General features: G+C 36.6%; 1 protein-coding gene across 1 annotated transcript; it reads left to right on the forward strand.

Annotated features, from left to right (window-relative positions):
- The first annotated feature begins 12193 nt into the window (after positions 1–12193).
- On the forward strand, positions 12194–27288 carry ZNF330 (zinc finger protein 330). Its single transcript, XM_037830714.1, has 10 exons — positions 12194–12413; positions 14276–14407; positions 15131–15150; positions 15259–15329; positions 17498–17577; positions 20392–20518; positions 20981–21085; positions 22712–22758; positions 23847–23964; positions 25130–27288. The coding sequence occupies exons 2-10, from the start codon at positions 14288–14290 to the stop codon at positions 25402–25404; spliced, it is 963 nt and encodes a 320-aa protein (XP_037686642.1). The 5' UTR covers positions 12194–12413; positions 14276–14287; the 3' UTR covers positions 25405–27288.
- The last annotated feature ends 345 nt before the right edge of the window (positions 27289–27633 follow it).

A 27633-nucleotide genomic window follows, 5' to 3' on the forward strand; every position in this document is an offset into this window, starting at 1 on the left:
AGCAGACTTATTAGTCTTTTGATTAGGTGGAAATTTTTGATTGAGTAAACAGTCACCCAACTGTGGGTAAGAACTTTTGATTACATTATTTTCATGGAGGTGTGGCCCTGCCCATTCAGGGTGGGTCTTGATTAGTTCACTGGAGTACTTAAAAGAGCTCAGGAGCCAACACAGGTGCTGATACTTTGAGACACTTAGAAATGCAGACAGAAGGATATTTGGAGATTCTAAGCTAATAGATGAAGCTGAGAGTTTGCCCTGGAGAAGCTAAGAGAGGACCCCCAGATGCTTAGAGAGATATGCCTTGAGAGAACAAGTAAGAATGGACAGCAGTTGATAGAGAGAAGCTAAGAGAGACAGAAGTCCTGAGATATTTTGGAGAAAGCCAATTTGAAGCCAGAACCCAGGAGCAAAGACCAGCAGACACCAGCCACATGCCTTCCCAGCTGACAGAGGTGTTCTGGATGCCATCAGCCTTTCTTCAGTGAAGGTATCCTCTTGTTGATGCCTTACTTTGGACAATTTTATGGCCTTAGAACTGTAAATTTGTAAACTGATAAATCCCTTTTATAAAAACCAATCCATTTCTGGTATTTTGCAAAATGGCAGCATTAGCAAACCTGAACAGAGGGTAAAGAAAGAAGTTACAAGAGAAATTAGTAAATCTCTTGAGGCAAATGAAAATGAAAACGTAACATATCAAAACTCATGGGATGCAGCAAAGGTGGTGATGAGAGGTAAATTTATTGCCTAAATGCATATATTAAAAGAGAAGAAAGAGCAAAAATTGAATAATTAACTGTTCACCTGGAGGAACTAGAGAAAGAACAGCAAACTAACTCCAAAGCAAACAGAAAGAAAGAAATGACAATGATTAAAGCAGAAATAAATGAAACTGAGTACATGAAAATAATAGAGAGAATCAACAAACACCAGAAGTTGGTTCTTTGAGAAAATCAATGAAATTAATGAGCCCTTATCTAGCCTGAGAAAGAAAAAAAGAGAGAGGGTGCAAATAAATAAAATGGGAAATGGGAGGGGGAACATAACTACTGACCCCTAACAGATAAAGGAGATAATGAGAGGATACTATGAGCAACTATATGCTAACAAACTAGATAACGTAGATGAAATGGACAACTTCCTAGAAAAGCATGAGCAACCAACAGCATTGACTCAATAAGAAATAAAGGACCTCAACAAACTAATCACAAGTAAAGAGACTGAATCAGACCTCAAAAAGCTCCCAAAAAAGAAAAATGCGGGACCAGATGGCTTCACATGTGAATTCTATCAATCATTCAAGAAAGAATTAGTAACAATCCTGCTCAAACTCTTACGAAAAAATTGAGGAGGAGGGAAAGCTACTTAACACAGTCTCTGAAGCCAACATAAACCTAATACCAATGCCAGACAAAGATACAAGAAAAGAAAATTATAGACCTATCTCTTTAATGAATATAGATACAAAAATCCTCAAGAAAATACTTGCAAATCAAATCCAGCAGCACATTAAAAGAATTATACACCATGACCAAGTGGGTTTTATTCCAGGTAAGCAAGGGTGGTTCAACACAAGAAAATCAATTAATATAATACACTACGTCAGTAAGTCAATGGGGAAAAAACACATGATCATCTCAATTGATGCAGAAAAGGCATTTGACAAAATTCAACATCCTTGCTTGATGAAAACACTTCAAAGGATAGGAATAGAAGGAAACTTCCTCCATATGATAAAGGGAAGATAATAAAAACCCACAGGTAACATCATACTCAATGGGGAAAGACTGAAAGCTTTCTCTTTAAGATCAGGAATAAGACATGGATGTCTACTGTCACCACTGTTATTTACCATTGTACTAGAAGTGCTAACTAGAACAAACAGGCAAGAAAAAAATAAAAGGCATCCAAATTGGAGAGGAGGAAGTAAAACTTTCAGTGTTTGCAGATGACATGATCCAATATATAGAAAATGCTGAACAATCTACAGCAAAGTTATCAGAGCTAGTAAATGAGTACAGCAAAGTGACAGGATACAAGATCAACACACAAAAATCAGTAGTGCTTCTACACAATAGTAAGGCTCAATATGAGAAGGAAATCAAGAAAAAAATTCCATTTACAATAGAAACCAAAAGAATCAAATATTTAGGAATAAATTTAACCAAGGACATAAAAGACCTATACACAGAAAACTACAAGCATTGCTAAAAGAAATCAAGGAAGACCTAAATAAATGGAAGGACATACTGTTTTCATGGATTGGAAGGCTAAATATAGTTAAAATCTACCCAAATTGATGTATAGATTCAATGCAATAGCAAGTGAAATCCCAACTTACTTTGCAGAAATAGAAAAACCAATAATCAAATTTATTCAGAAGGGCAAGGCACCCCAAATAGCTAAAAATATCTTGAGATATTAAAATGAAGTGGGAGGTCTTATACTACCTGACTTTAAAGCATATTACAAGGCTACAGTAGTGAAAACAACGTGTACTGGCTAAAGATAGGTATACTGACCAATGGAATTGAATAAAGTGTTCAGAAATAGACCTTCTCACCTATGGACAATTGATCTTTGATAAGGCATCAAGCTGGCTCAACTGGGACAAAGCAGCATTTTCAACAAATGGTGTTTGGAGAACTGGATATCCATATCCAGAAGAATAAAAGAGTACCCCTCTCTCACATCCTATTCAAAAATTAAGTCAAAATGTATCAAAGACCTTAACATTAGAGCTCACACCATAAAACTTTTAGAAGAAAATGGAAGGAAATATCTTAAAGGTCTTGTGATAGGAGGTGGTTTCCTAGACCTTACATCCAAAGTGCAAGCAATGAAAGAAAAAATAGAGAAATGGAATCTACTCAAAATTGAATACTTTTTTGCATCAAGGGACTTTGTCAGGAAAGTACAAAGGCAGCTTATGCAATGTGAGACAATATTTGGAAACCACATATCAGATAAGGGATAATATCCAGAATATATAAAAAGATCCTACAAATCAAGAACAAAAAGACAAACAACTCAATTAAAAATGGGCAAAAGACATGGACAGACATTTTTCCAAAGATGAAATACAAATGGCTCAAAAACATGAAAAGATGCTCAACTTCACTATCTATTAGAGAAATGCAAATCAAAACCACAATAAGGTATCATCTCACACCTACTGGAATGGTCATTATCAAGAAAACTACAAGTGCTGGAGAGGATGTGTGGAAAGGGGCAAACTTATTCACTGTTGGTGGGAATATAGAATAGTGCAACCACCCTGGAAGGCAGTGTGGCAATTCCTCAGGAAGCTAAGTATAGAATTTGCCTTATGATCCAGCAATCCCATTACTAAGTTTACACTTGGAGGAACTGAAGGCTAGGACACAAATGGACATTTGTAAACCCATATTTATAGTGGCATTATTCACTATTGCCAAGAGACAGAAACATCCCAAACGTCCATCAATGGACAAGTGGATAAACAAACTGTGGTATATACATACAATGGAATATTATGCAGCTGTAAGACAGAATAAAGTCAAGACACATGCAAAAATGTGGATTAACCTTGAGGGCATTATATTTAGAGAAATTAGCTAGAAAAAAAAAGGACAAATACTGTATGGTCTTACTAATATGAGGTAAGTATAATGAGCAAACACTGATAGTTAAAGTTAAGAACACAGTTGATCAGGAGGTAGAAAGAGGATAAAGATTGGGCACTTGATGCTGAAGAAATACATATGTTCAACAGGACTGATTGTAAAGATCCAGAAGTGGATAGCACAATACTATGAGATGGTAGCACAATACTGTAAGTATAATGAACAAAGGTGAGTGTGAGTAGCTTGGAAGAGGAAAGCTAATGACATGTATGACACCAGAATGAAAGAGGAAGGATAAAAACTGGGACTGTATATCTTAGCAAAACCTACAGTGGACAATGATAGTAATTAAATGTAGAAATATAAGAAAGTTTTTACATGAAGGAGAACAAGGGAATGTCAACACTGCAAGATGTTGCAAATGGGATGATATATGGGAAAAATACAATCAATGTAAAACTAGGGTCTATAGTTAACAGTTACATTGTGGTATTCTTCCATTAATTGTAACAAATGCAATATAACAAAGCTAAATGTCAATAGAGGGTAAAATAGGGGAAGGGTGTAGGATTTTTGTTGTTTCTACTTTTTTTATTCTTTATTTTTTTCTTTTCTTTCTTTCTTTTTTTTTTTTTTTTTTTTTTTTGGCTTAAATAATGGGGAATTTATTTGCTTACAGTTCGAGGCCAGGAAAATGTTCCCAATCAAGGCATCATCAAGGCAAAGCCATCTTCCTGAAGATGGGCTGCCGGCAATTCTTGGCATGGCATCTGCTGGTCTCTCCCTTCTCTTCTGGGTTCTGCTGATTTCAGCTTTTTGCTTCCATGGCTTTCTCTCTTTCTGTCTGAATTTCTTTCTCTTATAAAGAACTCCAGTAATAGGATTAAGACTCATTCAGAATGAGGTGGGTCACACCCTAACTGAAGTTGCCTCATCAGAAGACCCTACTCACAATGGGCCACACCCACTGGAATGGGTACACACAGCTTCAAACCTCCACAGTGGGTTACTTCTTGTGTAATCTCATCACACCCTTAGAAGGGAGGCACTGGAATTGTCCATATCTGATGGTTGAAGATGTGAAAGCACAGACAAGTCACATTACTTGCCAGGCTCATCCTGCTAGGCAGGGCAGAGCCCTTGGCCCACCTCTTCCCATGGTCCCTCCATCCCAAGAGACCCCTCTGAGCATTTTCAACCTCTCCTCCACTGGATCCTCTGCTAATATTCACAACAGAGGCAAGGTGTTCCTCTTGTGAACTCAGTCCCTTCAGAGTCGACCTTACTGAAAAGATAACCCAGACTTAGGTCTCTACTTTGTCCCTTCCCATTTGCTCCTCCAGCCCCTGAGGTCTGTCTTCTGCCCCAGTCCCCCAGGATTGTGAAGACCATTCATGATGAATTACTTGCCAAATTCAAGTATTATTTCAGTCCATCTCTTACTTGGCTGCAGCATATGGCATTGACAACCCCTCTCGTCTTCTTTTTTTTTTTTTTTAATTCATTTTTATTGAGATACATTCACATACCCTGCAGTCATACAAAACAAAGCATACATTCAATTGCTTGCAGTACCATTACATAGTTGTGCATTCATCATCAAAATTAATTTTTGACATTTTCATTACCACACACACAAAAATAATAAGAATAAAAATTAAAGTGAAAAAGAACAATTAAACTGAAAAAGAACACTGGGTGCCTTTTTTTTTTTTCTTCCCCCATTTTTCTACTCATCCATCCATACACTGGACAAAGGGGAGTGTGGTTCAGATGGCTTTCCCAATCACATTGTCACCCCTCATAAGCTACATTTTTATGCAATTGTCTTCAAGATTCATGGGTTCTGGGTTGTAGTTTGATAGTTTCAGGTATTTAGTGCTAGCTTTTCCAATTCATCAGAACCTATAAAGGGTTGTCTGTATTGTGCATAAGAGTGCCCACCAGAGTGACCTCTTGGCTCCTTTTGGAATCTCTCTGCCACTGAAGCTTATTTCATTTCCTTTCACATCCCCCTTTTGGTCAAGAAGATGTTCTCCATCCTATGAAGCTGGGTCTACTTTCCTCCCCAGGAGTCATGTTCCACGTTGCCAGGGAGATTCACTCTCCTGGGTGTCAGATCCCATGTAGTGGGGACAGCAGTGATTTCCTCTGCAAGTTGGCTTAGCCAGAGCCTCTTCTTTCTTTTTGGAAGAAATGGAAATGTCCTCATATAGACTTTGGTGGTGAATGCCTAATTATGTGATTATACCAGGAACCATAAATTGTTTACTTAGGGTGGATTGTATGGTGTATGAATAAAACTGTATGAAAAGAAACAGAAATATACAAGAGCTGGAAAAGGTGTGGAGAGAGAGAAATACCTATTCTCTGTTGGTAGGGAAGTACAATGGTGCAGTCTCTGTGGAGGGCAGTGTGGTGGCTCCACAGGAGGCTAAGTATAGGATTGTCATATGGTCCTGTAATCCCATTATTTGTTATATGCTTGGAAGAATTGAAAGCAGGGACAGGAATAGGCATTTTCACACTGGTATTTATGGTGTCAGTAGTATTCAACTAGGTGAAGAAAACTTGAGGACATTATGTTGAGTGAAATAAGCTAGAAACAAAAGGACAAATATTGTAAGGTCTCACTAATATAAACTAATTATGATGAGCAAATGCTAAGAATTGAATTCAAGAGCATAGGATATCAGGGAATAGAATGTGGGCAGAAATTGGCCAATCAGTAATGCAGGAGTACAGAATGTTCAATAAGGCTAAATGTAAAAGTTCCTATATTTTAAGCTCTTACAGCAGACACATCTATTCTTGAGTTTTAACTTTTACTTTAGAGATGTTTATTTGGTACAAAATTTGTATTCTCTGTAGCACATTATCTAATTTAACCTGTATCATCAGTTTATTTAAAAAACATAATTACAGGGAACCTACAATATGGAATGAGATCTTGTTATTCTGGACAGGTTAATGTAATACTCCAATACATCTCAGAGTATTTTGAGCAGAAAATAAAAAATGTATTTGCAGAGTCCCCTTGAGGAACTGAGGAAAATGTGGAAATATTAAACTTGCCCACCTGGGGAATTCTTAATAGTCTTGCTAGCATTAGGGACTCCCAATTTAATAAGTCAAGCCCATAATCTTGGGATTTGTCCTTATGAAACTATACCTGCAAAGGAGAAGTTAAGCCTACTTATAATGATGCCTGAGACTCACCCCCAGAGAACCTCTTTTGTTGCCCAGACATCGCCTCTCTCTCCCAGCCAATTCTGCAATAAACTCACTACCCTCCTTGCTAGGTGGGACATGATGCCAAGGGTTTGAGTCTCTCTGACAATGTGGGACATGACTCATGGGGATAAGCCTGGCCCTAGCATCATGTGATTGAGAATGCCTTCTTGACCAAAAGGTGGAAAAGAAATGTAACAATATAGTTTCAGTGGCTAAGAGATTTCAAATAGAGTCAAGAGGTCATTCTGGAGATTATTCTTATGCACTATAGAGATAGCCCCTTTTCATTTCTAGTATTAGAATAGCTAGAAGGAAATACCACAGTCTGTTGAATTGTAATCCAGTAGACTTGATTCTTGGTGATGATTATATAAATATGTAGCTTTTATTATGTGACCATGTGATTGTGAAAACCTTTTGGCTGTCAGTCCCTTTATCCAGGGAATGGGCAGATGAGTAATAAAAAAAAAAAAAAAAAAAAAAAAGGAAAAAATCACTCTCAGGACTTTTCTTTGAATCACATTGAATTTATAGAATATTTCAGATCCTTATAATTTTCATTTCCAAAATTGTTGAGCATAGTTTTTGTGTTTTATACAAATGTTTTAAATTTGACCCCATATATTAAATGAATTGATTCTACACTATTGTTTTGTGTATCCCCTCCTTCCTTTTGGATTCCATTTTCATCTTCCTGAAGTATATCCTTTGGAGTTCTTCAGTGGGTTTCTGTGAATGATAATGTTTCTTTGCCTTATCTGAAGATTTCTTTATTTTCCCAGCACTCTGTCATGGATACTGGGAGGCACTATCCAGGTCGTTCTGAAATGAAGGGGTTATTCTCTGAGCTGCTGGGAGTATGGAAAACTGACAGCTTTTGGTTTTCAGTCCTGTTCATGAGGAGTCTAGCCCAAGGATCCATGCCATTCCCTTGGAAGCACATGAAAAATGACTGAATGTAACAGGTGTATAAGGCACAGGCTGCTTGACCAACTTGAGAAAACCCTGAAGGGACATTCCAGATTCAAAGCCAAGGACTTCACTGAGATTTCATTGCAGCCCAAATTCTCCTTCTGTACAATCCTGTTACTTTCCATTCCACTGGTGTTCTTCCCAAAGATATTTCCTAGTAACCTTGTTTCCATCTCTAATTTAGAGCATACTTCCTAGGAATCTAACCTAAGATGGTTAGTTCCAGGAGTAGTCCAAAAGAGTAGAAGAGAAGATGAGATTTTTGAGTTGAATCACCATCCACCTGTCATGAGGACTCCCTCATTGTTGATGGCTGGGGCACAGATAGACCCTGGTAAAGGTAACAGTGCAATAGTTCATCAGTAGTGAACTGGGATGGTTTCTAATGGAAGGCAATTTACTAGCGGGTGCAAGTGTATCAGGCATTTCAGAAATGCAAAGAGAATAGTAACCTTAAGGTCAGTGGAATTGATGTTGCTAAGCAAATTGATGCTTTGTGAAAAGATAGCAAAAAGTTGAGAGTGGTTAATTGGCTGTTAAAATCCAGAGTAAAGTCTGAAAGTCCCCTTTGGTGGCAAATAAAGAGAATTCTGTCTCCTATGGTGGGAGGAGAGAAAAAGCTGAGGAACAGGCCCAGCACATAGTCCTAAATGCGGCAGAGCTCCAAAGATTAACCACTCAGCCCAGCTTGGTTTGCTCTGTCAAGGTCAGTGTGCTGGATAGGAAAGAGACTCAAAGGCAATGGGCTGGGACTTCTGATTGTGACACATGAAAATTCTTAATCTTCAGATTCTCCTGAACTCTCTGAGTCTACACATGGTTCAATATTCCCAATAAATGGCTAGTGCTCCCCTCTGGCTTGAAAACAATACAGAGGGTTAATTACAATATATCATGGCACAATTATGGCAATGAGCAGCAAGAGCAGACTAGCATCAAGGCAATCCTCAGAAGATTAAGGAGATGGCTAACAGAACACAGTATCTCTAGGTGCAAAATGGATGGGCATAAAACAATGATACTGCTCAGTCTTTATAATCAAAAGGAATCAGTGGTGTGTATGATCAGGTGGCTGAGAGCAGTACTCTGATAATGAGTCACAATCCCTTGCCAAGTTTCTACATTTGAGCCTGTTTCTGGATCTGGAATCCAGTGACAGAGAAAAGACCAGGTCTCCAGGAGAAAGGATCTGGAAATACCATAAAGTGTTTTTGGTAATGATCCTCCAGTCTTTACTTAGGGGGCCCTTTGCAACTTACTTGGTAAAGATTACTATGGGGTGTTTTGGGCCATTAGAATTGTTTAAAATGGAAAGTTATGAGGATTAGACAACTAAGTGATGATAATGTGAGATATTGATTAATTATTCTGAACAGAACATATGCTATATGAAATTAGGAACCCCCTACTTTATAAGTCAAGACCTCAATCTTGTGAAACTTATGGTTGTAAAGGGGAGGGTAAGCCCACTTATAATTATGCTTAGGAACCACCTCCAGAGAAACTCTTTTGTTGCTCAAATGTGGACTTTCTCTCTCTAAGCCAAACTCTGCAAATAAATCCATCACCCTTCCCCCAAAGTGGGGCAGGACTCCCCATGTGAGTGAGTCTCCCTGGCAACAAGGGACACAGATTCTGGAAATGAGTCTCATCCTGGCATTGAGGAGTTGAGAATGCCTTCTTGACCAAAACGGGGAAAAGAAAGGCAACAAAATAAGGTTTCAGTGGCTAAGAGAATTCAAATAGACTTGAGAGGCTGTCCTGGAGGTTACTGCTATGAAAGCTTCCACTAGATAGCCCAAATGGCCACAGTATGATAATCTCATGTCAACAGTAGTCCCCAGAACCCTACAGAATGTCCAGGTCCCTATCTGAGACTCTATAAAAGTTTCACCCCTCAAGTTTATTCTTAGAAATTTAAATCCTCTAGAGAGCTTCTGTACCAGCTAAGCTGCAAAACCCAGAGGCAATAGCCTGTTCAAGAACATCAACCAGTTGCGTCTCCCTTTCGCATAATGTCAACACCCCTTTCCAACATGAATAAGTTAGGGTGGTCACTGCCTAGACATCCCTGAAGATCAGGAAAGTGATTAAACTAGAGGAAGGGGTAGCAACAGAGAAGATAGAATTTAACAAAGGATTATGAATACTGAATCTCTATATAATTTTCTTTTTCTTAGTTGCTAGAGTATTAGAATAGCTAGAAGGAAAGACCTGAAATAGGAGAACTGTAACCCATAACATTCCTTGAAATTTGCTATATAGCTACTTGCTAAATTGTAATTTTAAAGTTATCACCTTTTTGTATATATGTTATATTTCACAGTAAGGAAACAACTGAAACTGTGGAACTGAACCCATAGCATACTTTGAAATTTGCCTCTAACTCCTTGTTAAATTGCTCTTGGAAAGTTATTACTTCTATGTAAATATATTACATTCCACAAAAAAAAGAAGAATCCACAGGGGTAGAAAAAGAATACATTAGGAAAAGGGGAACATCAAAACCATTTTCAACAGAGTGGCAAATTCAGTTGCCTTCTATTAAGCCTTACATTAAAGAAATTTGCAAACCTGTTAAACACTACCACATTTCTATGGTTTTTGCTTGGGGAAATATAGCAATGTTTCATAAAAATGTTATTTATATTAACATGTAATGGGTAGTTTTAATCAAGAAGTAAGTATCTTTAAATTCTTTCACTGATTAAATTAATCAGTTTTAATTTCTTATATGTTTAATATCAATAGATATAATCCACATTAAAAAAGCTCCTTTAGATCCTGAGACCAAAAGATTTGAAAACTGCTATACTAGAGTATACCACAAGCCTAACTACCGTTGTAATTTTGGAACAAGTTGCATAATTTCTCTCCCCTGAGTTTCCTCATTGTATAAAATTAGGAGTCAATGTTACACGTTTGAAGTGTTTAGAAATCCAGGAGCACAAAGTGTTACGGTTAGCTATTATTGATATTATTCTATTTTCTCTGTGAAATAGGAGGTGATATCTGCTGAAATTGTTGGAGGGAGGGTTGGAAGACTGAGGAAAAAGATTTGATAAAACCACTGTGGAGAAAGGGAACGAATAGAGCTGATTAGGAAAATATAGAAGGGTTGAAGGGCAATTTTGACAGCTTGTTTAGGTTGGTGACCACAGAGTTAGAGTAAAATCATGATTGTGTGATTTTTTTTTCCCTTAACAACACTCAGAAGTCCAATGTAGGAAAGAAAAGTCAAACTGCTGAATGAACAGAATTGGGAATTTTCTAGTTGTTTTGCTCAGAAAGAGAAAATGGTCAATTGTGGCTGATATGCTGAATTGCATTTCATAAACTGGGGGAAGAAGGCAGTGGGTGGGGAAGCAGAAGGATAATTGTAGAGAGAAAGGAGAGGAGTCAAAAGATCTGAAGTCTCCAGCTGGAGGAAAAATTGAGTGAGAAATTTGGCAAGGTAGGAGGTTCAATAATAAGATGTTTAAATTTAACATTTCAGTGGTAGAGCAGTTTCATTTGATGACAAGACCCAGGGTGGGTTGGAGATGAAGAAATTGAAATCAAATACCAGAAAGGATGGACCTGCCATTTGGATGTTAAGAGACTGAATGGTGGCAGAAGTTGGAAGTCAGGCTCCCAAGTTTTCCAACAATATGAAGTCAGTATAGTACAGTTACAATGAAAGATAAAGTGTGGCATGACCAGATATAGAAAAAAGTATTTGTCTAGCGGTGGCACTGGGGAGCAAGGGCTCTGATCCCTGTCCTGAGATGTAAAAAATGTGAGAAAATGAGCAACCTGCACTTAAGAAGAATTTAAAGCAAGCAGCCTTTGCAGAGGAAAGTGTAGTCAGGTTTCAGTTAAGGACAGGCAAGGTACACAATAAAGGCAGAGGATGTGGGAGAATTTATTTACAAAGGAACGGCATTCTAGGGGAATATCAGGGAAAGAGCATATGGAGGAGTGAATTTTCACACGAAATTTCGAAGGTACAGCCTGTGCAGCAACCAAGAAAAGGTGGGATGTGAGGCACTAAACCTGTAGGGAGGTGAAATGTCTCCAAAAGAATTAGGCAAGTATTTAATAGCTTGTTTGAGTCAACAGATCCAGTATTAAGTTTGTGAAGCCATTTTCCTGTTCTTTATATTTTTCTCTTCCTTTTAGAGTTCTCTTGTTTCTGAAGAAACAAAAATGTTAGGGGCTTTCTCGTCCCCTTCTCTCCGGCTTCCCCATTTTCCCTTTTCCCGAAGACACCCTCTTTTCCCCTCCCAGGTTCCCAGTCCCGGACTCAAAGTCCCGCCCCCGCCCCCCACGGGTATGGGCGGGACAGGGGCGTGGCGAACAGAGATACGCGAGCCGTTTTCCGTTGACGTGTCGACGTAAGGCCCTCCCTGACGTAAGAGGACATCCGGTCCTGCTCGGTTGTCCGAAACCGGGTCTGACTTCTTCGGTTCTTAGTGGTGTATTTCCTGGATTCTACGTCCACGAATTGAATTTACGGCTGCGGAGTGCAGGCCTCACGCCATTCCCTGCTCCTCGGCTCCCGGAGTGGGCCCGGCCTCCCCGCGAGGGTGAGCGAGGTCGGCCTGGAACGCACGCGAGGTAGGGTGTCCCGCGTGCGGGTGACGGGTGCCAGTTCCCCGAGCCGCGTGGCGCCTCTGCCGTGTCTCCTCCGGTTGTCCCCTTCACCCCGCTGGGTCCTCCGACTCCAGGGTTTGCTTCTAAAGCCACAGTGACCCTGTGTCAGTTTCCTTATGTTGTGATACGGGCCATGTCCACAAGAAATCGGAGCGTTAATGGAGAAAGGCTTAAACTCACATGAGGATGAGAAAAGAAATACACTCTTTTAAGTTTCCAAAACAAGTGAAGAAAAACAATTGAAGCTCAACTTTATCAGTGGATTCAAAAGACACTCCTGGGGATGCAGAAAATTCATCCCAGTGATCATCATGTGTTTATTTTCTGATCCTTTTCCAAGGCATCCTTTTTTTTTTTTTTCACCCTGTACGTTTTGTTATTGTAAATAACTGAAGGGCACCCTAGTGGGCTTGGATCTTGCTTAATAAACCACCTACTAAATAATCTCTTGTCTGCCGTGTACAAAGTTTTGAGTCGCCACCAGCCTGGCTACCACTTGGTTTTCAATTGGACATTCTAGTAACATAAGAATTGAAAACTAGAAAGTAAGAAACCTTTATAAATAGATTAATGACCTTAGTATTGTTAAAAGTACGAGCTGATACATGATTATGATTATGCCGTTCTGAATGAGAAATTAAAATTTCTTCGAAGTTTGCTTTCTTGGAACTCTCCGTGTATCATGGACTTGCTTTGGTTTCTTTGAATGTGAAGATAACTGTATCTTCAGGGAGGTTGTGCGTCACAGTGACCTGTGAGGCTTGAGCTCATCCATGGAGGTTTAGAATTTCAGATCTTGGGTAGGGCCTAGAAGTCTAAACTTGTGTTTCTAAGAATTTCTACAGTTAGTTTTTGAGAATCACTCTTGGAAAAGACTTCATAAATATAGATAAATATATTTTTGAAGAATATTAATAATTTTGAGATCCATGTTTCAAATCAAGCACACAGACTCATTTAGTCACATATTTTTGCATTTATTGAGTGCTTAATATATTCCAGGCAGGGCTAGGATGCAGAAACTATCAAGAGAGATAGACTTGGACCCTTAAGAGAACTTGCAGTCTTCAGATTGGATGAAAAACTAAATAAAAATAAGCTTTTTAATAAATATCTTGTTTTTCTAGGTATAGTATTTGAACTAAATGTTGAAAGTAGGTTTTAAATTCCTTACTTTGACATAGAAGTGGTAAGCTTAGTCTTACACATAAATTCAAGCCCTGTTAAAGTTACATGTTTACCACAGGTATAGTAGCTTTCAAACAAAGCAACTATAATACATATAGTATCAGTTTAGAGAGAGTGGTTTGGCTTGTAGTTACCCGACTTGACTATTAAATGTTTTATTTAGATATTACGTAGGAAATTTAAACTTTGGTATGCATCAGGTCTTGGCAGCATACAGGTCACCTGAATATGTAGTTCAAAAAAGTAATGTAAATTATTTTTCTTTAGTGATATATGTCTAATAAAGAATTTTTTTCTAACTGGTGCTGAGTAGTTTTAAAGAATACTTAATATGAAAGACTTTTTTTTTCAGTGGGAAAGAAAACTATTTTGGTTTTTAGGATAAGTTTTTTTGTTGTTTACATTTTTTTTTAGCATTGTTGGGTAATACAATGTCTTATTTTAAAAGTCATGTACCTTATTTGGAATAATGTGTGCTTAATGTTTCATAAAGGCCTTAAAATGTACTTAACCATCAAATTCACATGGTTGAGTTTAAAATTTAACCAGAATAAGAACACTTCATTATGTTATTTCTTGGTTAATTTAAAATACTAAATGCAACCAGGCAATTATATCACTTCTGTTATTTTATGTAGAAAGAGGGAAAAATGCCTAAGAAAAAGACTGGTGCAAGGAAGAAGGCTGAGAACCGTCGGGAGCGTGAAAAACAATTGAGAGCTTCAAGGAGCACCATAGATTTAGCTAAACACCCATGTAATGCCTCAATGGTAACAGCTTTTTTTTTTCTGTTATCAGTTGATAGTTGAAAAACTATATAGTAGTTATCATAAATATACAATATGTATTTTATTATTGCATTTGAAATGTTTTAGAGGCATGTCTGTTGTTTTCACTAACGCAACAGATTTTTGTTTGATTTCACGTTACTTATAAAACCTAGCATATTGCCTCAGATACTGTTGGTGATCAGATCATCAACAGAATGTCTGGTAGATAGAGATTTTGAAGAGGGACTTTTCAGGGAAAGGTATTAGAATAAGTAAAGACATGGAGATGAGAGAGTAGAAGATATATTTGGGGAATGGCTTAACAATAGTGATTTGAATCTAAAGAGAACAAACCAGCAAGATTACAAAAGTGGTTAGGGACAGACAGACTGTGGAGAGCTTTAAATGTCATGTTTAGGAATCTGGATTTTCTGTGAGCTTCATCATTTTATACTCTCTCCTGTTGTATTTATCCTGTACTATTTGTCTGATTCCTTTAAAAAAAAAACATTGTATTTAGCCTCTTTTGTGAGAATGCCACTTCCTATACTGTGGTACTACATAGGCAGAGCCTTTGTTATTTAATTCTGTAAAGATGCTTATATACATGAGTAAGGTGGGGATTTAAATTTTAATATGAAAACCAGGATTCTCATTTTTATAATGCAAGTTACTTTGCATCTTCAGCCAGAAAAATTAATGCTGTGTCTTTATATTTTACAGGAATGTGACAAGTGTCAGAGGTAAAATTTTATTTTTTACTTTTTATACCTACATGTGGTAATAAAATGGGATCTCTGACGTTTTATCTGATATTAACTTTATTTTTAAATTTTATTTTACATGACAAGGCGGCAGAAGAATAGAGCGTTTTGCTATTTTTGTAATTCTGTACAGAAGTTGCCAATTTGTGCACAGTGTGGTAAGTATTTGATAACTAAGGACATGTGTCTTTTATCAAACATTTGGTTGGCATTTTATCAATTTGAACCTGTAGGTTCATTATTATGGCTTACAATAATGTCATGTCTTATCATTAAATTAAGTAACACACACAGAATGTTATTTGGCCTGATAAGAAACTATCAAGTCTTGGTTTTGCTTCTTTGATATAATGCTAGAAAATGTTCAAGACATAGTTTAGATATAGGTTACCAACAAGTTGTTTTAAACATTAAAAGATCAGATTTTGGCCTAACAACCTTTACAGATTGTTACTGAATTTTTCACTGTAGCAGCTTAGTCTTGTCAGTATCCTTTTGTTTACCTTCTAAATTTTGATTCCTTCTCATACTGCTTGCAGTCTGTTAGACCACTGAAAATAATTTGATTCCATATTTGCTTGGTGCCATTTGTTGTGATCAGTTTTACTGTTTGGTGGTTAGCATATAATCCTTTAGTTTCCTCAAATGTATCCCCAAGTGATTAAGAGTTCATACATCATGTACCCAGTTCCCAAGTGTACTCCAAAGTGTTTATTCAGACTAAAACTAAAAGTTCAGAGAACAGCAAGATTGGTGTTTCCCAAATAGTATTCCACAGAATAGTCGACATATAAGTATTTATTGAAAAGAAGTATAAATTTGAGAAATGTTGCTTGCTTCATCCCCATTTGGGAGGTTTATATTACATTTTTATGTTTTAAAGGTTCTGAAGTTGTGCAGTAGAGAAACCTAATTAACTTTAGTCACTGCAGATTTAACCAATCTTTCATTTGAGCAAATATTTCCTTTGTTTATGGGATAATAGTTTCATGTAGGATGAAGTTTGTGATTAAATCATTTAAATGCGTTTATGTATGATAAAATTACAAAAAGTTAGGGGTTTTTAGGGCTGTATTCCTGAATATTTCTAGTGCAGTTTTAGCTTTCAAAGAGGAGATCTGTCAGTTCTACAGTTAATGAAAGAGATAATATTGAGCCATTGATTGTATACTTTGGATGGATTATATGGTGTGTGAAAATATCTCAATAAAATTGTGTTTTAAAAAAGAGATAATACTGGACTGGTTGGAACACTTATCCTTATTTTACAAAAGTCAAATAAGTATGGTGAAAAAATAGTTTATGGGGCAGATTAATAGGTAAGTTCTTGCTAGGACCTTCCCATATTTTCACTGTCTCTGGGTTTGAATCACGGGCTTGAATTTTATATTGCTATACATGAGTATGCTTCTCACTAATTCTTGTACCCAGTGTTAGATATGGAGCAGTTGGGTAGCTGCTGTTTCTCAATTCCTGTTTCTCTTTCTTCTCATTTCCTTTTGCTTACCTTTGCTCCTTAGGTAATCAAGATAATGGAAAATTGAGCATCTTCTATTGCTTTTGTATTCCACTGTTTGGATAGTCTCATATGGGTGATTAATATGTCAGTGTTATTCCTCACATAGTATGTGATAAATGAATTTCCTGACAGTGCTTTGAGTTGGTAATTTGCTGCTAGATTAGAGCTTTTGTGACTGTATTGTGATTTTTAGCTTTATCACTATATTCCTGTGTTTTGTGCTCTTAGGCACTATTTTAAAATTCTGATTGAAGAATGTTTACCTGGGGGCTATGTTTGTAAAATTTTACATAGGAATAAACATTAAAAATGAAACATAAATTTCATAACCATTATTTGGTTTGGTTTGAGATATTCTGTGAAAAGAAACAACAAACAAAAACACACTTGCTTTATTGTGAATTATAAAATGTAAAATTCATTTTTATGCATGGCTTTTTAAAGTCTGCTTTAATTTGTTTGAAAGCCATAAGAGTTTTAACTGATATAATCATTAGATTGCAAAGCAGAACCTGCAGTTTCTGATTTGAGTACAAACGTGAATTAGATGTACGTCTTTATTGTGAAATACATTTTTACAAATTTATTAAGAGATTTCTAGTCTCAGAATATCTTGTTCAGGTTATCAGATCTCAGTTATATGTGTTTTTATTTATTTTTTAGTTATGAAAGCAGTGACCAATGCTGATTTCATTCCATTTACTCTCAGTGTATTTTCATATGAACATGGACTAGGTAAGAAGAATTTGTGAGTATTTATATGTGTTACTTCTCAAGACTAATGATGCAAATGTTTTTCTTCAATAGGGAAAACAAAGTGTATGATGAAGTCTTCAGACTGTGTCATAAAGCATGCTGGTGTATATAGTACTGGCCTTGCAATGGTGGTAAGCTTCTTGTCTTTATCTCTTAGTCTAGTAGGTTTCCAAAGATAAGAAAAAGCATTCTCATCAGTGGTTATTTTTTTCTAAATAGCAGTGCTTTGTCCCTTGTATCAATCAACTTGCAATTATCTGGATTATTAAGGAGTCTGGATTCCTTATTAAGTTATCTGGATTATTAAGGAAACATAACATGTTATTGGTATGGTTTTTCCTTATGACCCACTTGTTTCTGGCTGCTTCCCTCTTTCTTACTGGGAAATGTACATGGAATGGAAGCTTATTTTAATGTTGGCCTAAACAAAAGTTCATTTGTAATTGTATTTATTCTGTTCATGGTACCTGTCTAATATGTTTTAATCAGACTTCACAAAACCTCATTGTTAGGCATTTACTATACTGAAGCCCTGGCTTAATCAAGGTTCAAGCCTTTGTTATATAAGCAACTTAGTTCCAGAAGAGCCTAGGAATAATAAATAGTACAGTAGTACAATGGTACACACAATAGGATTAATATTACAGTTTTACTGTGTTCTGTTGTGTGATTTTATGCTTCAGGTCTAAATTTCTTCCATGAGCAAAGTAATGCTACTTGTATATGAAGCAGAATATTTTCTTTGTAACTTTCCGAGAACATATAATTCTCTATAATGAGGCAGACTTTTACATGATATATTTCATATGTGCATATTTTATAGATGCCAAGAGCCAGATTTGTTCATAATCATTTAATGAATCCCTCTTTCTTTACTTTAAATATAAAGTAGAGTTGTCAATGTTGTTTTTACTCAGAAACCCTTGCAGCTTTCCTTGGTGGCTTGCTCATGCCTAAAATTTACCAAATTCTTCTTATTTTACTGAGTTGTATGAATATGAATGGTCCCTTTTTACATACAGGTAGTATTTAAGTAGAATCATATATCATTAGCTATATCTGGAAAAGTGATTTTCTGGATATCTTCTATTTACCTCTTCAGATCTATACATACACACAGCTCTGGTTTGCTAGTGCTGCTGTTAGGCAAAATACCAGAAATGGATTGGCTTTTATAAAGGGGATTTATTAAGTTACAGTATTATAGTTCTGAGACCATAAAAATGTCCAAACTAAGGCATCAACAAGAGGATGCCTTCACTGAAGAATGGCCAATGGTGTCTGGAACACTTCTGTCAGCTAGGAGGGCATGTGTCTGGCATCTCCTGATACTTTGCTCCTGGGTTGTGTTTCAAAATGACTTTCTCCAAAATGTTTCTCTCAGCCACTCTCTGTTCCTGCTATCTGTGAGCTCTCTTGTAGGACCCTAGTGATTTTAATTAAATCCCACCCTGAATGGGCAGGGTCCATATCTCCGTGGAAATAATTTAATCAAAGGTCTCTCCCGTAGTTGATTGAGTCACATCTCCATGGAAACAATCAGAAGATTAATGTCTGCCCTCACAAGATGTATTAAAGAAATTGGCTTTTGGGGGACATAAATATCCATACGGTGCACGCGTGTGCACACACACACACACTTACCCTCTCATACCCCTTTTCCACCCTGCTTTACCCTCGGAGGCTGACCTGTACGGACTTTCTCAATGGCTTTCTTAACTTTATGGCTTCTGTTTGGGTTTCGTAACTGGAAGACACTGGCAGGAGAACTGAATATGGTAGGAGAATAAGATCTGGGTATTTATGTGCCCAGCTAATGCCCTGTGAGGTTGTTCTAGTTTGGTTGTATCCTTCCTATAAAGACCACAACCCCTGTCAGGTAGTCCTCTCCATATAGTTCTTTCTCAGTCTTCATGCCTAGGTGTTGTAACTGCATCATCACTTGATGTTTTTCCTAAACCTTGCCCTGTTCATTGTATTTTATTTCTTTTAAAATTTCCTTGATTACCCAGTTTGAGCGTGCCATCTCTTTCTTGCTAGGACCTTGACTGAGTAAAGAACTATATTTGAGAATTTGACATCCATTTTTACAAGTCAAAAAACCATTCTTCCTGTTTACTGTTTACTGCTTTTGTTTTAGAGCCTTCAATAGTAAAATACTGAATGAGTTTCAGAGAACCTGGATTTAAATCTCATCTCAGTTATAATCTAGCCCTAGGACTTGGATTTAGTCTGAGGCCTCATGTGCTTCATTTGTAAAGAACAGCTATTCCTACTTTCTTAAGATTCTTTCTGACTCTTAATATTCTGTGGGTGTCATTCTGTTTTTAAAGGTATGTTCTTACTGTCTTGTCTTGATACAGAATTAGAGAGTCCTCCCCTGTGGTTTAGTTCATATATTTTGCTTAATTTTTTTCCACAAAGGAATGTAATAATGATTTTAAACATAAGTTGCCTTAAAAGGAAAACTGGCAGTAGTTTAGTGATTTCTCTTTTATTTTGGATAAGGAATTTTCTTAAGTAAGAAATTTAGTATTTGAAAAAAAATGTCTTTAGTTTTACGAAGTACTGTAGACAAGAATGCTTTAATTGTGGACTCCAAAAATCATTTGAATTTGAATTCATTTTGAGGGCAACTCTTCCAGCTCCTTGACTTATTTTAACAATTGATATTAGGATAAGTTTATCATTTCCCTTTTGCCTTTTTTCTTTTGATTTATAGCTTGGGTTTGTATATTGTGGATAGCTTTGAAGTAGTTTATTTTTCAGGGAATCCTCTTTAATTTTGGCCTAAAGTGAATAGTGAAATATTTTCCATGTCACCTGTCAGCACTGAGGGTCGATAAATTGCTAAATGTATAAAATTTTGATGGTTGCTGTTGGTTAAATCATGGTTGCAGCCGGTCATGTCTCGAAGGTTAATTATTTTTGTTCTTTGGTTGCAGGGTGCAATATGTGACTTCTGTGAAGCTTGGGTTTGCCATGGTAGGAAGTGTCTCAGTACACATGCCTGTGCCTGCCCTCTCACTGATGCTGAATGTGTTGAATGTGAACGAGGTGTATGGGACCATGGTGAGTGATGAGATACAAGCAATGAACTGAACCACTCTGCTTTGTTAGAAGTGAACGCTGACTTTAAAACATATGTGTGCTATTTTTTAAAGATTTTTTCAGATTATGTTGACTGTCAACTCTAACTGCTATGATTGTTTTGGTTATTAGTTTTAATAGTCAATGCTAATATAGTTTAGCTAGGGAGGGAGGTGACTTGGGGGTAGTAAGTGATCTCTTTGAGCATTGTGAGAATTATGTGAGTAGCCAGGTGATGGTGGAAGTCCACTTTTTAATGGTTCAATTAAATACTTTTGGCAATTAATTTTAGCTTTTACCAGGACAAAAATTGCTTTGCCATTTTGGTGATACCACTGAAATAACTTGCCATCTTTTCAAGGAGTTTTACAGGTATGAATTTTTTAAAAATAAGGATGTATCATATTTATGTGGGTGTGTGTGTATTATTTTTTAATCCAATAGGAGGCAGGATATTCAGTTGTTCTTTTTGCCATAACTTTCTCTGTGAAGATGATCAATTTGAACATCAAGCCAGCTGCCAGGTTTTGGAGGCAGAAACATTTAAATGTAAGTGTTTTCATATTAGATATCTATGTATCCAAGAGTCTTAATATTATAAGTGTTAATCTTAATGAAAAAGTTATCTAGTTTTTTATACGTCCTCTTATGGAACTGTAATTTAACTCAGCATCTGTTTTCTTTTTCTACAGAAATTGGAACACATAGTCCATTGCTTTTTAACAAGGGTGCCAGTGACATTTTTGGGGGGTTAATTTTTCATTTTGTGGGATTGACCAGGCATTGCAGGACGGACAGCATTCCTTGTTTTGAATACTAAATGTCATTTTTACCTCCCAGTTACTGTAACAACCAAATTCCGCCCCCCTTCATTTATAAATTCTCCAACCTCTAGTTGGTTCCTGTCAGTTGGTTCCAGGAGTGTGCACCAAAAATATCTGTGGAGGTTTTTAAAAAATACAGGTACCCAGGCCTCATCCTTGGAGAACCTGTCTTTAAGTCTGTGGTGGGTGCTAGACATCTGTATTAAACCTCCACAAATAATTCTCATGCATCTCCCAGTTAAGAATATTACTTACTGGGTCAATGGTATGATCTTTACAAATAGATTGTATGTTTTTATTTTACTGTATTGATTTTCAAAAGCTCACGTATTTGAGTCAAACTACTTGAATTCTGCTTATTAGCTGTATGATCTTGGGCAAATAACTGAATTTTTCTAAGCGTCAGATTCTTCATCTGTGAAAAAAATTGCTAATTTCTTCCTCAACGGTTAATCTAAATGAAAGTGCTTCTAAGGCATTTAGTGTGGTACCTGGCACTTAGAACACCCTATTAAATAGGAGAAACCATTATGGAGAAGAAACTGAAATGTTTTCTCTGAAATGCTATCCAGATGATACATATAAGATCTACAGATAGAGTATGTTACCACCCTCTTAATTGGTCGTGTTTCATAATTCATGGATTAGACCTTACAACTGAATTGGGATATTTAGATATTCTTTAAAATGCATGTTTACCTGTATAATCACTGGGAAGGCAGTTTTAAGGGAAAAATAAACCCAATGTTTATACTCTGCCTTTATCTTTTTTTCATCAATTATTGATAATGACCAGCATTAATGTGGCTTACTAACTAAAATATTTTGGGATTTTTCCATCTGTTAAACATTGCCCACTTGAACATTTCTTTCTCTTGATAATCACTCCTTTTTACCCAGAGTGTTCTATTCTTTTATCAGAAGTTATGCAGAAAATGGCCAACACCTGTGCTACCAGAAGAGCATATGTAGTAATGGGGACAATTACTCTTTTAAAATTTCAACCATTATATGATTAATGGAAGCTCAGCTTATGTCATAGAAAAACTATGTTTTGCCATATCAACTTTCTAAAAATATGGAAACGTCCCATCTCCTAGATCTGGAGAAATAGAACTAAATTGGGAGTAATTAGAGCAATAATAGTAAAAAGAATGCTAGGTGTGTACAGTTGTTGTTATACTTCCTTCTGGTTGGAGATTCCATCTCATTTTTATGTTCTCTCTAGGCTGTATTATAAGGCAGAAAAAATGTTAATAATAGTTCTGAGAATAGTATATTGGATACAAGTCTGTGGAAAATAGTTTCCATTCCAAGTTTGAGCATGCATGTTATGAACTTTCTCCCACAGGTGTTTCATGCAATCGGCTTGGTCAGCATTCCTGTCTCCGTTGTAAGGTATACTTGTGTATTTTTTCTTTTTAGATTTTGTTTTTAATCCTTATACTTCTCTGCCAGTCCTTGGATTATTTATAGTTACAATGAAGCTGCAAGGGACCTTAAAAATTGTCTAGTTTAATTCATTTATTTTATACATTATGATGTTGAAGTTGAGAAACTTATATGACTTTCCAGAGGTCATGTATTTGGTTTGTAGTAGGGCTGACACTAGCATACCTGTTTCCTGAATCTTGGTTCAGTGTTTTTTTCACACCTTTCATGTATGAAGAACATTCTGACCAAATGATGGAAGCATATTTTAATTAATGTCAAAATGCACCTGCTTGGAAGAGTTTGGATAAAGTAAAAAATTTCCATAATATTCTGTTGTCTTAGAGCTTGTTTCTAGCATTTCTATCTGTCCCAGATTGTTAAACAGATCCAGCTGATTCAAATTCTCTCAGAATCATTTTTCTGTTTCTTACCTATATTCCTAATCCTATCTCTTATCTGTCTGCCAGCTCTCCTTTGATTTTACCAAATGACTTTGAGTTTGTTGAAGGTGTTCATGGTCTTAAGCCTTCAGACTTTTGTATGTTATTTCGTCTGCCAACATTCTTCTTCCATCTTTACTTAGCTTAGTGCACTCCCATTCTCCTTCAGATCTCAGCTAAGACTTAATGTCTCTCAAGAAACCTTTCCTGAAGCCCATGTCTGGTTTAGTGGCCTTCCTCTGCACTTTTTTATCATAGCGTCTTTTAATTGTCTTTCCTTTTGTTTCTGTCCTCAGTTAGACTGTGTATACTCTGTGAGAGTAGATAGGCTGTTCACCATTTACCATGTGAATACTCAAAATATTTATGACTGAATAAATTGTGTGTCAAACCCTGTATAGTCTCTACCTTATATCAGGTCATGGTTCAGGAGTCCTGGCAAAAACTATTTCTCTAAAGAAATAAAAATCAGGAATGTGATTTGTCCCAACAATACTCTTAATCTCTCTGCCCTAACAAAACTATCTTTAAATTTCCTTGAAATAGTGTATGGTGTATTTTTATATATCTTTAAATTTATTTATTTAGTTCCTTATATTTACTTCTGTATAGGCTTGTTTCTGTGATGATCATACAAGGAGCAAGGTGTTTAAGCAAGAAAAAGGAAAACAGCCTCCCTGCCCTAAATGTGGACATGAAACTCAGGAAACTAAGGATCTTAGCATGTCAAGTAAGGCTCTCTCAACAATGGAATGATTTTACTTTCATGCTTAGCACATTTCTTTTTCTTTTTCTATATTTCTTTTGCCTCCTTCCTAATAAACAAGAGGAATGTGTTCACTTGAGCAAATGGAATTATACAGCCTTGAAAATCATGTGGATAAAATTTTTCAGTTTGACTTAAGAAATGTACCTTCATTCACTTTGATATTTGGCATTTGCCTCAGTTAATGACATAGTGAATATATTGAAATTTAGGACCAAAAAAACCCATTCTTCTGTTTTTGCTGAGGTGTCCTTATTAAATAATTAGGTAGCTATAAATCCTTGATGTCCAAGTGGTGCTTATCTTTAGTACGTAGAAGTTGGAATTCATTCTGAAGCTATTAGATGTGTGGTAGTTGAGCAGCTATGTTTATTATATAATCCATCACTACTGTGGGAAATTGTTTTTATGTTTTTTTTATATAACTTCTCTAAAGGAATAAAGCTACTACAAACATGCTTATAGTAATGCAGCTAACAATTTTGTTAAAGAGAAATTCAACTCTTTACTAAACATAACAGAATGGAACCAAAATTCTAAATAGTTCTGACAGTACTTTGTGTACTCAAAGATACAGTTGTATGATCAGGTAAGATGATGCTTTTGCTGAACTTCTGCACTTAACTTTCTGTTGCTAGTAAGACAGAAGGAATGAGAGGCTTTGTTTTTCAGGACGTCTGGATTTTGGTTTAAATATGTCACAAGAAAAATGTAGTGACATGAACTCAGCTGTAGCCTGTGATTTATGAGATTTGAAAATAAACTTTTAATTGTGCAAATTAAGGGCATTTTATTTTTTAACATGCCTTATTTAACTTATCTTTGGAGAATTGCTATTATTCTAATTTTATTTTCATACTTCTTCTAGATTTAATGAAATGGCACTGTAATCTTTATTATTTGTTATGGCTTATATATAGACTCTGACTAGAAGGTTAGAGCTGATTATTGTTTCTAAGGTTTCCTTTCTTTTCCACTAAATATTAAGGAAATCAGGGTGATATGGGCTTTGTTTTTTGGAAATGAAAGGCATCCAGTGAAGTTAATGTAATCATATATATTACAGAGTAAAGTGAGGATTAGAGAATTGGAACTAAGAAAGTGCCAAATATACATTTGTCTTTTGTAGCACGCTCCCTCAAATTTGGCAGACAAACGGGAGGTGAAGAGGGAGATGGAGCTTCTGGGTATGATGCCTATTGGAAGAACCTTTCTTCTGACAAGTATGGTGATAGCAGCTACCAGGATGAGGAGGAGGATGAGTATGAAGCAGAGGATGATGAAGAGGAAGAAGATGAAGGTGGAAAGGATTCAGATGCTGAGTCATCAGATTTGTTTACTAATCTGAATTTAGGAAGGACCTATGCCAGTGGCTATGCTCACTATGAGGAACAAGAGAGCTAGGAGAGCTGCTTGCCCACTGGCAGCCCAGCGTTTGAGAGGGGGAGGAATGTGTGTGCTTGGTGAATCGTGTGTGGATGTTCAAAAGTACCGTCACTTAGCCTTGTTTGTGCAAAAGAGTAGTCATACTTAGTGGGACAAAGAGTGGGGCATAGTATTATTACGGGAACTGATAATCAGGCCTATAGCATAAGAAAAATGATTTTCAAATAAAAAATGTTTATTGATCTAAGCAATTTGAAGCATCATGAATAAAGATTTCAGTAATCTAGGAAGTTGCCAATTAGATACACATATAGAATAAAGGAATAGAATGGAAATATATTTGTTTGAAATTAAATTGCTGTTTTTGCTGAAAGAAAATGAAAACACTTTGCTTATGAATTCATTCTGTCTAATTTTTTAAAAATGTAATGGGTAAAATAGATTACTGTATTTTTCCTTTTATGTTCACAGTATAAAAGTCATATGTTGTTACATTCTGAATTTCATTAAATATTCATGTTATCTTGAATAATCATGATATGTATATTTTAGCAATTGACTCATTCATCTTTTTCTTTACAGTATATCTCCTGAACAGTACCTATTATTAATTCCTGTATGTACAGACAAAAGTGACTACTCAGTCATTTTTCAGCACAAAGTCAGAAATAGTATTACACAGAGGCTTTACCTAGGAAATCTCTTTTTTTTTTGAATAAATCTAGTATTTCGCTTAAATACTTTTGATATTTAATTTCTTGTCCTCACTTTTTAAAAACTAATTTTGGAAAATATTTAGATATTCTTGTATATACTATTTGCTTCACTGTTTGTCTAATATGTGAAATAGGTGGCAGAGATCAATAGTGCGGTAGATACAAAGGTGTGCTGCTCAGACCCCATCATTGATATTAGGCAATGTTAGGTGAAGAACACAGTCCCTGCCATGTGCTCCAGTTGTTACAACTTACACTAGCAATGGATTGGGATGGTATAGTGGTAGAAGGGGATGTCTTAGCAGGCTGGTTGGCATTTGAGATGTATGGAAGAAATTATACTTACGAGGATAACAGGATCTGATGGCTATTGCTAAAGCCATTCTTGTGCAGCAGAAAGATAATGAACAGTTGAAGACAACAATAGGCAAATAAAAGGTGTGAAAGCCAGAGGGGTCTCTGGTACATAACAAAAAAGCTGTCATCTCTTGGAGCAGGAGGATTGAAAAAATTGGGGACCAAGTCTGGGACTTAATAGTCTGAATGGGTAAACTTCAAAGGCAGTTGCCAACTGAGACAGGTCTATTACGCCAAGATCAGAGACTGCTTGGGAAACTAGGAACCCTGAGAAGTGAGATGAAGATATCTGAGTGGATGTTCTGAAGATTTTTACTCCCCAAACTCCTGACTTTCTGAGCCTACAGTCATTGCACATGCTTCCTTGTTAAGGGCAGGGATTCTCCACCTTATCTCCAAGTAGGAAGACAATGCACAGGCTTCCTTCACCAGGCAGCATGTGTCCCCTCAGGACCTCCCAGTCTAACACTAGGCCTAAAATTAGAATTAAGCAAAACTCAGCTGGGGAGGTACTAGACCTGAAGAGGGAAGTAAGACTGTACCCTAAAGGAGCTAGATATTAGCCACATGTGCTGGCAAGAGGTGAAGAAGTATGCTTGGGACTGGAGTCTGATCAAGAGGGCTGGAACATAAAATCAGGGGAGAATTTGATGTTAGACCCCCCAGATTGGGTTTTTGGACTGTAAATTAAGAGCTTTCTTGAGTTAAAGGGTGTAACCCTGGCGAGGATCACAGGAGATGGGGTGAATTCACTATGAGGATGGTTTCTTGAAGCATGAAAAAAGTAACTACTCGCCCCAAGCAAAGTTGAAATGCCAGGATTGATGTGTCAGGTGGGGGAGGAAGGGATTAAAAGGTTAAGGGATGTTGTCTGACTCTTGATTCTACTTGGAATTAAGGTTGTCTTTCCTTTTGCTGCTTCCTAGCTGTCATGTTTTTTTTTTTTCTTTCTTTCTTTTGCCTCTCTACCTTCTTTGACTCTTCCTCCTGCTTTGTGGAAGAAATGTAGATCTCCTTATATAGATAGTGGTGAGGGTGGTGAACACATAAATATGTGACTATACAGGGAACCATTGATTGTTTACTTAGGATGAAATGTATGGGGTATGAACAAAACAATCTTAAAAAAAAAATGGGCTGATGAAGAAAACTTGAAGGCAATATACTGAGTAAA

This window comes from Choloepus didactylus, chromosome 3 (genome assembly GCF_015220235.1).
Source record: "Choloepus didactylus isolate mChoDid1 chromosome 3, mChoDid1.pri, whole genome shotgun sequence".
NCBI classification, from domain to species: domain Eukaryota; kingdom Metazoa; phylum Chordata; class Mammalia; order Pilosa; family Megalonychidae; genus Choloepus; species Choloepus didactylus.

What these genes read in the sequence shown, in the direction of transcription:
- ZNF330 (XM_037830714.1), top strand. Translation starts at nt 14,288, where the DNA reads ATGCCTAAGAAAAAGACTGGTGCAAGGAAGAAGGCTGAGAACCGTCGG. An exon ending in GAATGTGACAAGTGTCAGAG is followed by an intron (nt 15,151 to 15,258) that starts GTAAAATTTTAT and finishes TTACATGACAAG; the next exon opens with GCGGCAGAAGAATAGAGCGT. An exon ending in TAAGGATCTTAGCATGTCAA is followed by an intron (nt 23,965 to 25,129) that starts GTAAGGCTCTCT and finishes TGTCTTTTGTAG; the next exon opens with CACGCTCCCTCAAATTTGGC.